General features: G+C 49.4%; 1 protein-coding gene across 1 annotated transcript in view; it reads right to left on the bottom strand.

The window, feature by feature from the left end:
- LOC122247435 (uncharacterized) overlaps positions 1–14,414 on the bottom strand; it is a 27,792-nt gene extending 13,378 nt beyond the window's left edge. Inside the window, exon 1 of the mRNA XM_043006731.2 lies at positions 13,542–14,414. Coding sequence (XP_042862665.1) covers positions 13,542–14,223 — 682 coding nt within the window. The 5' untranslated portion in view covers positions 14,224–14,414. The remainder of the gene's footprint in view (positions 1–13,541) is intronic.
- Between the last annotated feature and the right edge of the window lie 586 nt (positions 14,415–15,000).

Below are 15,000 nucleotides of genomic sequence, written 5' to 3'. Positions count from 1 at the left end.
GGTAAGGCTATCCACCGAGTGCTATTTAAGCGTTACAACAACACAAACCCTCCAAGTGCAAGCCGAGCCCTGTGTACGCATGTCAACGGCTTCGCCTCCTGTGCGCCCGCGCAGACTCACACGTCGACGAGCGGGACTCCGGGACGCGGCCGAACGAACGCCTCCGCCCGCCCGCCCGCCCGCGCTACCGGAATCCTTTCGGTTTCAACGCGAAGGACGAGCCGACTAATCGCCCGTGATCGCGCGAGAGCCCCCGGGGGAAGGAAGGAGGGAAAGAGGGGGTGAAAGGGGGGGGGGAGCACGTAGACGGCCATTACCTTCATTAACTATCATTAACCAGCAGTCGAGGATGTTACCCCATTGCCGTACATTTTCCGCCTGATTGCACCTGTAATCGAGCGCGGGTCTCCCGGGGTCGTTCGGGGTCCTTCAGGGGGGATCCTTCAGGGGTCCTGGCGTCTCGTCTTCCGTTCCCCAGGATTTGGAAATTGTTTCCAGACAAAGAGAACGTTAGAACTGACGTCATTAAAGCGCAGTCTCCGCTCGTGTTTTGCTTCAGGTTTCCTACGCGCTTTGCTGTCATGCATTCGCCACAAGGTGTCTCATGCACACGAGCACTGCCAAGACAGAAAAGCGCAACTCATCCAAACGATACTTATGTACATATAAAAATAAAAGTCGTAGCCAGAATATACAAAAATAGAAACCAAGAATAAGAACGAAAGGACGAAAGAAAGAAAGCAAAAAAAAAAAAAAAGAAAAAAAGTCCGCCCTGCCCCATTACGCAGGAAGGCGAGCGAACAAAGAGAAAGCTTCTCTTGGCCGTCGTCGGTGTCTCCCGGCCTTTAACAGCATCCAATCTCAGCCGCGAACAATAAAACTCCCGGACAATTACATCTCGCGGCGAGAGACATCCGAGCGAGAAGAACAATGGTTTGGATTTCCTGTGACAGCCCATTAGGCTCGTGTGATGAGGCCTATTACCGCTCTTGAATGACTCACGGATCGCCCTCATTATTCGACGACATGGCTGCGGGAATTAAGTTATTTCGGCGTCAAGAGATACCAGAGGCTGAGGTCATGCCCCGGTTAAATGCCGAGCGATGCCCATTGTTACTTAAAGGTTAAACGACTAGGCCTACATTGCTTGCTATAAGTAACACGATCGCACTTCGATTACCATTGCCTGGCAGCGGAACATGAGCTTAGCCCCCCCCCCCTTCCTCGGCGTCTCATGGTAAGTCTAATTTTTCGTAGATTTACAATCAACACTAGGTCATGCCACGGAACCAACCAACGAGCACGCCATAACTCAATGTGTGACAGAGATAAGTATATAGGCTTAGCATCTAGGCCTCTCGGGGAGGCTCTATTGCTCGTGGGAACGGCAGGCAACCCTTTATCGCTTGTTTTTGTAAAGTGTTTTTTTCCCCTTTCAAGATCCCGCTCCATGGCCAGGTTTTGACACGTGTATGATGTATGGCTGCACTCACGATACCACGCGGTAACCGATGGCTTCCTACCACACCTCCCTTCCCACACCCTTTGATACGTTAGGCCCGATCGGCCTCTCGCTCGCTTTTTTTTTTAGCCTTATCAATGACTGTATTCCTCTTCTGTTCCCTCCCTTTCCTTCGTCCTCTTCTCCAACCTAACGCAGGCACACACGCACGCATAGACATTGGCTTATATTCTCTCTCTCTCTCTCTCTCTCTCTCTCTCTCTCTCTCTCTCTCTCTCTCTCTCTCTCTCTCTCTCTCTCTCTCTCTCTCCCTCTCTCAAAGCACACGCAGTCCATCCACATTTCCATGGATTTGACATAAAATCACAAGTGAGGACCCAGATCTTGGAGAGACATAGTGGGATGTCCACAGCTGTTGTAACAGTGTCAAGACTCAAAATACATTTAGCGGCTTTCTTGTATATTTACAGTGGCGGAGTTCAGGGAGGGGGGGGGGGGGGGCATGGGGGTATGGGGGGAGATATGATGCACCCACCGTTACTAGCCCAGACTTATCACACGACCTCATAACCTCCCTCTCTGGGTCGTTACCCTTTTAACTGTAATATGGGATAGTAGGAGAAAGTGACAGAGAGAGGAGAGGAGAGGAGAGGAGAGGAGAGGAGAGGAGAGGAGAGGAGAGGAGAGGAGAGGAGAGGAGAGGAGAGGAGAGAAGAGGAGAAGAGAAGAGAAAAGAGAGAGAAAGAGAGGAGAAGAGAGAAGAAGAGAAAAGAGAAGAGAGAGAAAGAGAGGAGAGGTGAGGAGAAGAGAGAGAGGAGAGAAAGAAAGAATGTACGCTAGACCAAAAACCTTCCCTCGTTGCGAATAGTGCAGAAGTACAGGGTATAATTGGAGATTTTTTCCGGGGGCGGGGGGTTGTCCTGTCATCCTCAACTCTCCCCCCCCCCCCCCGTCTAAGTTATGAATGTGTAAGAGACAGAAACGATTCTTGAATGCGTCGACACTAAAAATACATCCTTAGAATATCCTTCTAGCATCACGTCGTGTCCTTCTTCTTTCTAATACTATCAAGCCTCCCCCTTTTCTCCCCTGTATCTGGAAATACCAATCATCGCCTTCCAGGTGTCTTCGGGAGGGCCTCTCGACGCAACGCACGAGGCTGGAATGTCGAGTAGGGAGCATTTCAAGTGTGACTCTCGAGTGTGAGACTAGATGGCGTGGGGCTCCATACCCATTTCTTCATTCTCCGGGTCTTCTCGCATTCTTCCTCCTTCTCTTCTATTGCCCCCTCCCCCCCCTTCCTCCCTTGCCTTCCCACTCCTTCAACCTCGTGAGCGAAGACGTTAGGGGCAAGCTTCCCCCCCCCCCCCTTCCCCAAACCCGCCTTCCGCGCCAGAGCGAGTAGATACTGCCGCTCCCTTTTGTCCCGGTGACGTCTCCATCCTCCACACATCTTCCCGGGGCTGGAAAGTTGGAGGAGGAGGGGGGTGGGGATGGGGTGTAGGAAGAAGGCAAAAGCGAAGGATGGGAGGGGGGGAGGAGAAAGGAGGATAACCCTTCAAAAAGTATCTAGGAAGTGAATAGCAGGGTCACAATCAGCTGCCTTCCTCTGGTGGACAATGAATGCATCGCGGGTGGAGGGGGCCACAGGGGAAGGGTAAGGAGAGGGGTAAGGACGAAGAAGGAAACACTGGGGGCCAACGTTTATCCCTTCTCCTTCCAGTTGTGCGATGACCTTCCTGCCCCCCGCAAGACCCGTGAATAGGCCCGCGCTCGACGCAAGACCCTCTTGTGTTCCTCGACAAGACCCGACCCGACAATCCACTCTTCAATCGGAATGTTACCCTTGAACTGCACGCACACGCAAATGCACATACAAACAAGCACAAGCACACGCGCACCCACCCACCCACACAAACACACACACACACACACACACATGGATACACAGAGAAATACACACACACGTTTAGACGACGTATAAAAGGAACATAGAAAAATAGAAAAAAATAAAAGGGCCGTTTTATCCTTTTTGCCCCCCCCCCCCCCCCCCCCAAAATGTTTTTTTTTTTTTTTTTTTTTTTTGTTTTTTTCCACACCCCCCCCCACAATTAATAAAAAAACCCCATATACACGGCGGCCTAAGAAGGAAAAGAAAAAAAAAAAAGAAAAAAAAAGAGACGAGATGTGACCGTCACACACACACACCATCATACAATGCCGAAACACCCTGGGAATGAAATGAAAAGATAACAATGATAATAATAAAAGTAATAATACACACCCACCCTCTCCCACATTACATTCCTCCTACATTGCCCCCTCATAGGGTCACGTCACACACGAGAAAAAGGGGGGTGGAGGGGGGGGGGGGCAGTTTTACGTCTCCACGGCGAAATGCCACAAAGGCCGAGGAGGAAGTGACTATTATGTGGCATCAACTTGATACATGTGAAATCCCATTTTCTGCGTTCGGGGACGGGGGACTATTTCAGACGCATCTTTACCGCTACAATTTAAGTGACGACACGCCGACAAAGGGGAATACTTCGTTACACTGCGCTATTATGAGTTCTGAATACCCACTAGATTGGGCAGCTTATGAGGGCCAAAGGAATAAAAACTTTCCTCCTTTGGGTCGGGCGAATGGGGTCGAGATTTCTCGAGTGACAGCAAAAGAAATTTTGTTTGAGCATAAAAATGGAATATTTCATCCTTGGTGCTTCTCGCCAGGGGTATTCATTCAGCATTTACTATACAGGAATATGAGAAAACGGCAACTGCTGCTGGGGGAGATATTAAATTTCCGCTGACCATTTAAAATAATCAAAATAAATATTACATATCTCTTGATATGTCTTTTCTGTAAAAAAAAAGTGTACAGTGTGTAAATTATTTGTATGTGTATATATGTATGTGTGTGTGTGTGTGTGTGTGTGTGTGTGTGTGTGTGTGTGTGTGTGTGTGTGTGTGTGTGTGTGTGTGTGTGTGTGTGTGTGTGTGTGTGTGTGTGTGTGTATGTGTGTGTGTGTGTGTGTGTGTGCGTGCGTGCGTGCGTGCGTGCGTGCGTGCGTGTGCGCGCGGGTATATGTGCGTGATTATATATATATATATATATATATATATATATATATATATATATATATATATATATATATATATATGCACATACATATATACATATATATCAGACAGAGACACAAGCAAAAAAATAAAAACAAACGCACGCTCACTCTCTCTCTCTCTCTCTCTCAAACACACACACACACACACACATACACACACACACACACACACACACACACACACACACACACACACACACACACACACACACACACACACACACACACACACACACACACACACACACACACACTGCATACATGTAGCACGTATATAAGTAAGCCAGTGATACCCTTCGAAACCACTGCACTATTTGTATATCACACCGAAGCCCGGCACAATCCATCTTATTACCCTGGGGAAAAAAGTAGGTCCTGACGGGCTGACAAGACTGATCACACATCCCGCTCCAACCGAACAATGGTTACAGAACTTCGTTAATTACCCACAACTACTCCCTCTTACACGAGAAGAAGAAAAAAAAACGGAGAGATAAAAAATCGGTAATTTCTTTTTTATGGCTGCCCTAAACTCCAATCCCACACAGGGACCCGCAGCGACCACCTACAAGCCAGCCAGCCGCCCCCTGTGTCCCTGCCCACACGTCAACAATGGCCAGGGACACTCGCATGGCCACCGTCCGTCCTATCGAGGGTCAGAGGGAGGGGGCTTTGGGGTGTGTGGGGGTGTGTGGGGGTGTGTGTGGATGTGGACCGTCCTGACGAGTAATTATAAGTCTGTAATCACCCCGACGGTTAGGAGCGAAGGGTTGGCCGAGGGCTGTTGATGATGTGTGACGAAAAGACAACAAGGGGATTATGAAATGGACGGGCCTGCCTGCCAGCCTGACTGACTGCCTCTCTCTCTCTCTCTCTCTCTCTCTCTCTCTCTCTCTCTCTTTCTCTTTCTCTTTCTCTTTCTCTTTCTCTTTCTCTCTTTCCATCTTCTCCTCTCTCTCTTTCCCTCTAGTTTCTCTCTTTTCTTTTCTCTCTTTTCCTCTCTCTTTCCCTTTCTCTCTTTTCCTCTTTCTCTTTTCTCTCTCTACTATCTCTTTCGCTTTGCCACCCTTCTTTCTCTTTCTCTTTCTCTTTCTCTCTCTCTCTCTATATATATATGTGTGTGTGTGTGTGTGTGTGTGTGTGTGTGTGTGTGTGTGTGTGTGTGTGTGTGTGTGTGTGTGTGTGTGTGTGTGTATATAAAACATACGTACACATACAAATATATGAAATAAATACACACACACGCAGACGAAGACATCCGACTGAGCAGCACGGTGGCGTATTATCAAGGCAGGGATTATGTTATCAGGAGTCAAGTTACCCTCGGCCGGCGTAAGACTGCCCTCGCATCCCCGCGCTCCCTCTTCCCCCGGGGGTCACCTCTCCGGGGAGAAAGATGCAGCATCCCAAACACATTCATCGCCCCCCCCCTCCTCTCTCTCTCTCTCTCTCTCTCTCTCTCTCTCTCTCTCTCTCTCTCTCTCTCTCTCTCTCTCTCTCTCTCTCTCTCTCTCTCTCTCTCCCCTCCTGCCCACGTCCTTGGCAATAATAACACAGCACCACTTGCACAAATCGACACTTATGTCGGCTCCCTAAGTCTTTTACATAACCGAAGATGTCTATCAGTTTTGCAGTAGCGCTGGAGTCGTCTTCCTGAGACCGGAATCGAATAAATACAACGAAATGAAAAAAAAAAAAAAAAACGTAAATCGAGCAGGCAAGCATAACGTCAAATACAACCCTATCAGCTGGAGCGAAAAACACACACACGCACGCACGCACACACAGGAAACGCGTCCCAAGATTTCCGAAGAAAGAATAAAGAACATAGCGGGGAGGGAGGGAGGGAGAGGGAGGGGGAGAAGGAGGGAGCAATACCATTTAAACCACCACGCGTTCAGACTTTCGACGGAGGGGGAGGGGAGGGGGAGGATAGTCTTATCACAAACCCAGTCTCCCCCCCCCTTTCCCCATACCATAGACCCTACCCACTACTACCCTAACCTAACCTCTCTCTAGCTCCCCCCCTACGCCCCTACCTACCCTCCTCCGGCGTCACCTTCCCCTACTTCCCGCCCAAACACGCGCGCGCGCTCTCCACCCCACATTTTCCCGCGCAAATCCCTCGTGCTAACGTTTCCCGCCCGGAATCAAAATAGCGGCCCTGCTGTGTACACACGCCGCGGCCTCAACACCACCGCGCCCGCCCATACTCGCTGACCCTCGGCGGATGTGACCAGTGTACGTCATACACATACACACTAACATAAGCGCATGGATAAAGAGTGTGAGTGTGGGTTGGGGGAGAGGAGGAGAGGGAGGGAGTGTGGGAGAGAAGCAGGGGGGGAGGTAAGGAGGAGAGAGAGAGAGAGAGAGAGAGAGAGAGAGAGAGAGAGAGAGAGAGAGAGAGAGAGAGAGAGAGAGAGAGAGAGAGAGAGAGAGAGAGAGAGAGAGAGCGCAAGGCATTATCATAATACAAACAAGCCTCGGCTACGACGGTTGGTTTCCCACTACACGCTCGTACACATGGAGTACAACCACTACTACGGCCGTAGTAAGAGATAAGCGTTATCATCCCCCGAGTTAGGCTTCCACCGAGTCCTCGCCGGGATTACTGATAGGGCCCCGTGAATGGCAGTTCTTGATAACGAGCGATAACACGGTTCGAAAGGGTGGGTTCTTGCGTACGCTCCGGGTAGCATCATACTTATTATAGACGAATTTGAACTTCGTGAACTTCCCAGTTGATATTTTCTTCCTAACGGTTTTAGATTAACGCGAGTAAAACGTCCGTAACGTACTTAGCGTTACCAACCCACGACCAATGCAGTTTTAAATACACTTAACGCAGATTCAAAAGCAACGGTGACGCCACTTCAGGGTGACACATGTGACCTTATAGATAAAAATGTCACGATAAGACCTCCCGCGATTGCCGTAACGGGACCTAAAAAACGACGCAAGACCAATCCTCTCCCTCCCTCCCTCCCTCCCTCCCTCCCTTCCCTTTCAAAGCAAGTGCACCGATTCCCTCCCTCCCTCCCCTGCCGTCTTAATCCTTCCTCTCGAACGGCGCTCGTCCTGAATCACGGCCAACACGTAAGAACTACAATGAAGGCGGGGCAGCAATTACGGTCCGAGATCATTACGGTCATTTGGAGGGTGTTTGAGGGGAGGGAGGGGGGAGGGGGGAGCGGTCGTTCGGCGGTGAAGGGCCCACGACGCGACGTAGCGTAGCGCGTAGTAGTAGCAGCTGTGATAGTACGCGATTAGTCCTACGGGCGATAAAGTGGGGCGGTCTAATTCAGTCATACGCCACTTTTCCCCAACCTGGTTGCCGCCTCGGTCTCGGGTAGGCATAGCCGCATTGTGGTGGAATACTGCAACGAGCTCTCTTTGCTGCAACGTGCCTTACAGGCATTTAAACCCCCGTTCATTCTCCCTTCGCAGTAGGCCTAACTCTTTCAGCGACCTATGAAAAGGCTCACACAATTCTTGTCGTTTCACAAACGCCTCTCAACCCCCGTAACAGAACAGCTTTTACCGTTGCTCAGGATCAAGGTTCGATTCGGTAGGCCTACATAAATGCGCAAAATGCCTTCGACGAAGAATATCATATCCAAGGTCTTGCAACAAGAACTCAACACAAAAAACGAACATGTGACTCGAGTTCGTACGCTAAAATTAAACTCCGTCGAGTGTCGACTTGACATGGACCTGTACCTAAGGAGCTACTGTATAACTCCGAGACCCCAAATAAGTCTTTCAAATGGTTAATATTCCTGACACAACTCGCAGACGAGACTCACTTGCCCCAGCATCTACATATTCACGCCTTCAGACACTTTCGCCTACAAGCTGTGCAATGAAAAAATACAGCCTGCAAACGGCCTAACTGCAGAAAAAACTAAAAGTCCAAATATAAAATTCGGAGCCAAATAACCCTCCGCGAACAACCCTTTGAGCGTGGCTTGGTAGAACTGAATTGACATATATCAACCTTTGGCAATTGTCCTTCCATCAAAACCTCCAAGGCAGCTTATGACACGCAGGCCATATGCCGCCGTCGGTGGCCTACGCATAGAGGTCATTCACACCTGAAACTCAATCACGCTTTGCGCCACTTGGCCAACTTTTCAACCGACTGACTTTACACATCCCTCCCCTTGTGCAACACGCCGCATTTAGAAAACCTTACGTATTTTTAAAAGTGACGAAAATCCATTACAGTTGCCGTGGATGCGTAAGTATGCAGTATATCGTTTTCCCGATATTCAAGTTAGCGCTTAATCCACACGGCTCTTAGTTGGCAACACTGCCCTCCCGACCCGTCCAGTGACTTACAACTCCCAACTCAGCCGGTGTGTCCGAAACCAACAGCTTACTTCAGAAACACGCTCTTGGATTTGTCTTGTAGATGCGACGCCTTGCACAGATAACCCAGGTTCACACATATTACCTCGAAAGTTTGTTCCTAATCACTCCCGATGTGTGTCACAGCCTTTAAGTTTTCCATCTCGAATTTCCTTCCTTCACGGCGTTCGGACGAATCAAGTCGGCGGCGGCGGACGACTAGAGTAAACGTAGTAGCAAAAGTTTGTCGGAACTAATTTTCACCTCAAGTTCAACTTCGAATTATACAGAAAAAAGTGACCACTGGATAAATTTCCTCATGCTTCATGGGCGAGCATAAGATATCAGGATTGATTCGGAAATGAACTCAAAACATAATACAAAAGATTAATGATTCCGAGTAATAAACCGCAAAAAAGCCAACGCCTGCCTAGCGACTCCACAGGTTTCAACCCGTTCGTTGCAACCCACAGTTCTGCAACGTGACCAACCCACACTTACCGTCGGTGCCGGTTAAGACTGACCCTTTTGTTGACTCTCAGTACTAAAGGCTGTTACATCATCGATTTGTCATAATTCGACATTTCCATAATAGGATTCTCCCTCCTCCCTCTCCCCTCTCCTCCCTTCCCTCCCTCCCTCCACACACACACACACACACACACACACACACACACACACACACACACACACACACACACACACACTCAAACACTCACACACACACAAAATCTCTCTCTCTCTCTCTCTCTCTCTCTCTCTCTCTCTCTCTCTCTCTCTCTCTCTCTCTCTCTCTCTCTTACTCCCTCTTATTTTCATTCTTCTTTGCCCTTTTCCCCCCTCCTCTATATCTTCCCTTCTCCCTTCTCTCACTCTCTTCCCCTCCCCCCCTCTCGCTCTCGCTCTCTCTCTTCCCCCTTTCTTCTCCCCTCATTCCCCAGTCTCTCATGCGGGGAAACACACCATGCCCTAGTGTTAAGAGACGAGAGAGAAGAGAAGAGAAGAGAAGAGAAGAGAAGAGAAAAGAAGAGAAGAAAGACAACGAGAGACTTTGTACTGATCTATACGGTACCCGCCATGAAATAATATAAGAAGTCGTAAGCATTAAGTGTGCTGACACCCCCCTCCCCCCCCTTCCAACATATTCACTACCACTCTGGTGCTCTCGTTAGGTAGCCTAGCCTGCTTGCTATCTGCCAGAGTCACAACACACCATCTCGCAACTACTAGTGTCCTCGACCACACCAGCCTCTACCCCCCCCCCCTAAACGACAGACACGAGAGAAAACGAATAATGTCCGCCTAAACAATAACAACCTCAGGTTTAACTGCCACGCCGAAAAAAAGAACAAAATGACAAAAAAAAGAACAAAAAGACTGATAGTCATGACGGGCTGTACTGGCGAAGAGGGAGGATGAAGAAGAAGAAAAGTAGAGGCAGAGAGGAAGACTGAAGGAAAAAGAGGGACATGGGGAAATGGGGGAGATAATGGGGAAGCAGAGGGGAAGAGGAGGGGTAAGTGTGTGCGCGTGCATGGAGAGAGAGAGAGAGGGAGAGTTAGAGGGAGGGGGTGAGTGGGGGGAGGGGAGGAGGGAGGAGGGGGGAGAGAGAGAGAGAGAGAGAGAGAGAGAGAGAGAGAGAGAGAGAGAGAGAGAGAGAGAGAGAGAGAGAGAGAGAGAGAGAGGAGAGAGGGGGGGGGAGGGAGGGAGGGGGAAAGAGAGAGAGAGAGACAGAAGGGAAAAGAGAGTGAGAGGAGGGGGTAAGAGAGAGAGAGAGAGAGAGAGAGAGAGAGAGAGAGAGAGAGAGAGAGAGAGAGAGAGAGAGAGAGAGAGAGAGAGAGAGAGAGAGAGAGAGGGGGAGGGAGGGGGGGGGGAGAGAGAGAGAGAGGAGGGGGAGGGAGGGTGGGAGGAGAGGGAGAGGGAGAAGAGGGGATTTGATTTGATTTGATATAGTTTGTTTGCAGAACAGTTTACATGCCCTGCAAAAAGCTAGGGTAAGATGTCAAGCATCTATCCAAACTGGCGAGTGGGAGAAAGAAAGAGAGAAAAAGAGGGAGAGGAGGATAGGGAGTGGGGGAGGGGTAGAGAGAGAGGGAGGATGGGGGTAGGGAGAGGGAGAGAGAGAGAGAGAGAGAGAGAGAGAGAGAGAGAGAGAGAGAGAGAGAGAGAGAGAGAGAGAGAGAGAGAGAGAGAGAGAGAGAGCGAGAGAGAAGAGAGAGAGAGAGAGAGAGAGAGAGAGAGAGAGAGAGAGAGAGAGAGAGAGGGGAGAGCGGAAGAGGAGAGCGAAGAGAGGGAGACGAGAGCGAGAGAGCGAGAGAGAGAGAGAGAGAGAGAGAGAGAGAGAGAGAGAGAGAGAGAGAGAGAGAGAGAGAGAGAGAGAGAGGGGAAGGAGAGGGAGAGGAGGGAGAGAGAGAGAGAGAGAGGGAGAGCGAGAGAGAGCGAGAGAGCGAGAGAGAGCGAGAGCGAGAGCGAGAGCGAGAGCGAGAGCGAGAGAGAGAGAGAGAGAGAGAGAGAGAGAGAGAGAGAGAGAGAGAGAGAGAGAGAGAGAGAAAAAGAAGAGAGAGAGAGAGAGAGAAGAGAGAGAGAGAAGAGAGAGAGAGAGAGAGAGAGAGAGAGAGAGAGGGGGGGGGGGGAGAAAAAGAGGGAGAATGAGAATGAGAAAGAGAGAGGGGAGGGGCGTGAGGGCAGGGGGATCCAGAAAGCAAAGGCCAGCGAGGAGAGCCACATCACGAGGGATAGACAGGTCGCCCGGTGGAGATTTAATTTTGAAAGGCGAGCGAGTAACGGCTGTCGGCCAGTTACCATGGTGATGTTTATCGTCCACCACCACGCCACCGCCACGACCTCTGCCTGTGTTGGTAATCGATATAGGGTCGATAATAGCCCAGGGTCACGGTGGGCCCATGGCTCTTGTGGACTTTAAACCCCTTGTGCTTGGCATGGGTGTATGGTTACAGAGTGCATCTCACGCAGCTGATCTATTCGAAATTAAAGGGGATTTTCGTTATCATTTGTGGTATTACAATTTATAATCCTAATCAGCAAATGTGTAGCCTGTCTGGACACGTTTAATCATATTTTATCCGAACAATTAGCCTAAATTAGGGTAAAAAAAAAGTTGCTTAAACTGACATGATATACGATATATAAAGCTAGTGTCCCAGTTAACGTGCAGGCCTTCTTCTAGCCGAAGACTGTCAACCTCATCAGCCAGGCTCTTCACCCCGGAATATAAGCACTTCTTTTCTGCAACGTACCAATAAATCACGAGAACAAAAAAAAATCCCCGAGAAAAGTTTGCAAGAAACTGGCTCCGCCCTTCCTGCGGAGAGCAGCTTCTGTTCGACCGAAGCCTAACTATTCAAACGCTAATCAACTTTTCAGAGTCGGCAACAACTCGGCCGTCAACTGCAACCTCAACACACGGCCGTTCCTGCAACGGAGGGAGACTGCAGCTGGTGCAATTGACGCGTGTTGCAGGGGCTGCCATCAACTCGCGTGTTTATTGGTCAGTTCCGCCTGCAACACGTGCGCCCATTGGTCAGTTCCGCGCCATGTGACCACCACGAGCTGACGTCACACGGGTGGTTGCTGATGCACTTCATACCATGACACGTTCGCAAGGAAATGTTCTAGAGCCTCTTGTAATATATGGTGACACATCTAACAGAGAGGCAATTACGTAACATAAACATAATTTGAAAACATTTGCATATAGACCTGCGCACGCGGGGGAAAGCGCTGTGTTCAGCGTAGCTGTGTTACCACTGCTTCACTCAGTAAAATTAGGCGTATCCGAACTTAACGAAAGTCGACTTTATTCCAACAGCCATCATGCAGATCCGATTACCGTACCTTTAACTAACTATCTGCTGTTGCTTTCCCTATCTTGTCATCAAAGCAATCTCCTGCCAGGAGGAGTGTGGTGGAAAGCGTGCAATATGCCACTATTTAGCATAGCGCCAAGGTGTAGTCGGGGTTAGACGCCGACCAAGATTGCCGCACCCATTGCCCTCGCAACATACAGCATCGCCGTCACATCATCCCCGTCACCATCCCTACACCACGCACGCCTCCTCCACCTTAGCAGGCACGTGGTGGTGATGGCACTCATGACATGTCGTAAACAACATAAATTTCAAGTAATGTGCCATAAATCCTCTCCTCTACTTACTGACTGTAGATAAATGCCCACAGTGCATGATTCCCGTACGGAAACACGAAATGTTCCCATCCTCACCTCCGCTCCATCTCTTGGCGAGGGAGGGGGCGTACCTTATCGCCGTACCCTGCAACGCATCACTCAACACGGGTTTCTTGGATCTAGTAGTGCGCTAATGACATCATCAATGAAATGCATCCGTGCGAACAGGTGCTACCGCTCTTACCCTTCTTAATTAGTATATCGTTACACCTCTCATGGGTTAATGGACCAAACCAAAACAGCTACTGTCAGTCCCCATCATGCACACCAATACTACTACTACCCCTGATTAAGTCATGCACAGCATCCGTATCCAACGTTCCAAGACCAGCTAAGGAACCCGCAGCTACAACTCTACTCTCCTTCAATGTTTGTAAACAACCCCTGTCATCTTCACCTGTTACTGGAGGCTGTGCTGTTTTCCTCGTAATTCTCGGCGTCGCTATGCTTTTCTTTCGACTACTTTCTCTTCTGTCCAGCTTGACAGCTTTCCGTATGCTCTGGCTGGCTGGCGATGCTTTCGATGCTTTACTGCTTCCAGCGGGACTGGACAGTTTGGCAGTTGTTATAGATGTGCTGGTTGTGGTGGGTGTGGGTGTGTCGGGCCCCGTCACGGGCGTGCTCGACGTGGAGGGTTGCTGTTCGCTCTTGGATGAGCTTGAACACTCAGGTACAGTTTTATGCACAGGTTTGGGTGCGGCTATGGTGGTGTGAGGTGTGGTAGTGGCGTGTGTGGTGAGGGCAGTTAGTCTAGGCATTTCATAGGCCTGTGGCACAGCTTCACTAACAGGCTCCCAGTTGAAGCGGCCTTCTTTCGGCTTCTCGGCCTCGAAATCAAAGTTCCACCGCTTGCAGTCCGCCTGCGAGATCTTGTTCAATTCATCTTGCACGAACTTGAGGTTTTCGTCGTGGTCTATCGGTCCAAACAGGTTTTTCCGAACATGGGCAGTGCGGTCCTGGCTAGGTGGGGGGCTGGGGAGGAGCTGACGCCGTAGCTCCGACATACTGCAGCAGCCCGTGTACATCGGCAAAGCAACTCTTGTGCTCATTGCGATTTTTTCGACACACAATTCCCGCATCGGAGTTGTTGATTTATCTGTTCACAGCCAACACTTAACACACACACACACTAACACACAAACATAAGCACCGGGTTATGCTCCCTCTTCGCCTCCTACACTACACTGGATTGCACATAAGAAGCGGCCAATTGAATAAATCCTGTGTGCCTCCTCCCGCGTCTTCTCCTCACGGCCGCACAAATAACTCTAACTCGGTAAACAGACGTGGACCTCTTCTTGATACCTCGTCACAGGGCTACCAACACAAATTAAATGCGCCCCTGGAAAAGGCCGGAATAAACTATCTTTGTATGATTTCCAACCACAGACTCGTTAAGAACACCTTTATCATATCCCTGCTTTATTTATTTGCTGAAACAACGATTTTTCTTCGACTACTTAAAATTAATAAATATGCAACGCGGTTTCTCCCCCTGCTTCACGGCAAATCAAGAATACCATGACATCATCTTCTCCAACCAATCACCATCAAGAAAGTTATCCTTGCTACATCGCTTGGACCAATCACAGCTCGTAACACACAGCTAAGCCCCGCCCAGGTAACTAATGCGGATCGCTAGGGAGGAGCATGCGGGATACGGCAGAGGCGTTAGTCTTCATGTAATGCATTGATCTGTTGCACCTCACTTATTAGTGGAACGATAACTACATTCCCTAGGATTTTTAATTTGAATTATCGGTTCTAATGAAATTCTTATTGTATTTCTACTAACACTTGATTAATGTTATCATATACCGTCGTCTATTTCACTTTCTCACCAATTTAATTTACTC

Source organism: Penaeus japonicus, unplaced genomic scaffold (genome assembly GCF_977035675.1).
Source record: "Penaeus japonicus unplaced genomic scaffold, GWHDUDI00000001_assembly GWHDUDI00000022, whole genome shotgun sequence".
NCBI classification, from domain to species: Eukaryota; Metazoa; Arthropoda; class Malacostraca; order Decapoda; family Penaeidae; genus Penaeus; species Penaeus japonicus.
The sequence above is the reverse complement of the archived record's forward strand: the minus strand, read 5'-3'. Positions and strand labels throughout refer to the sequence as shown.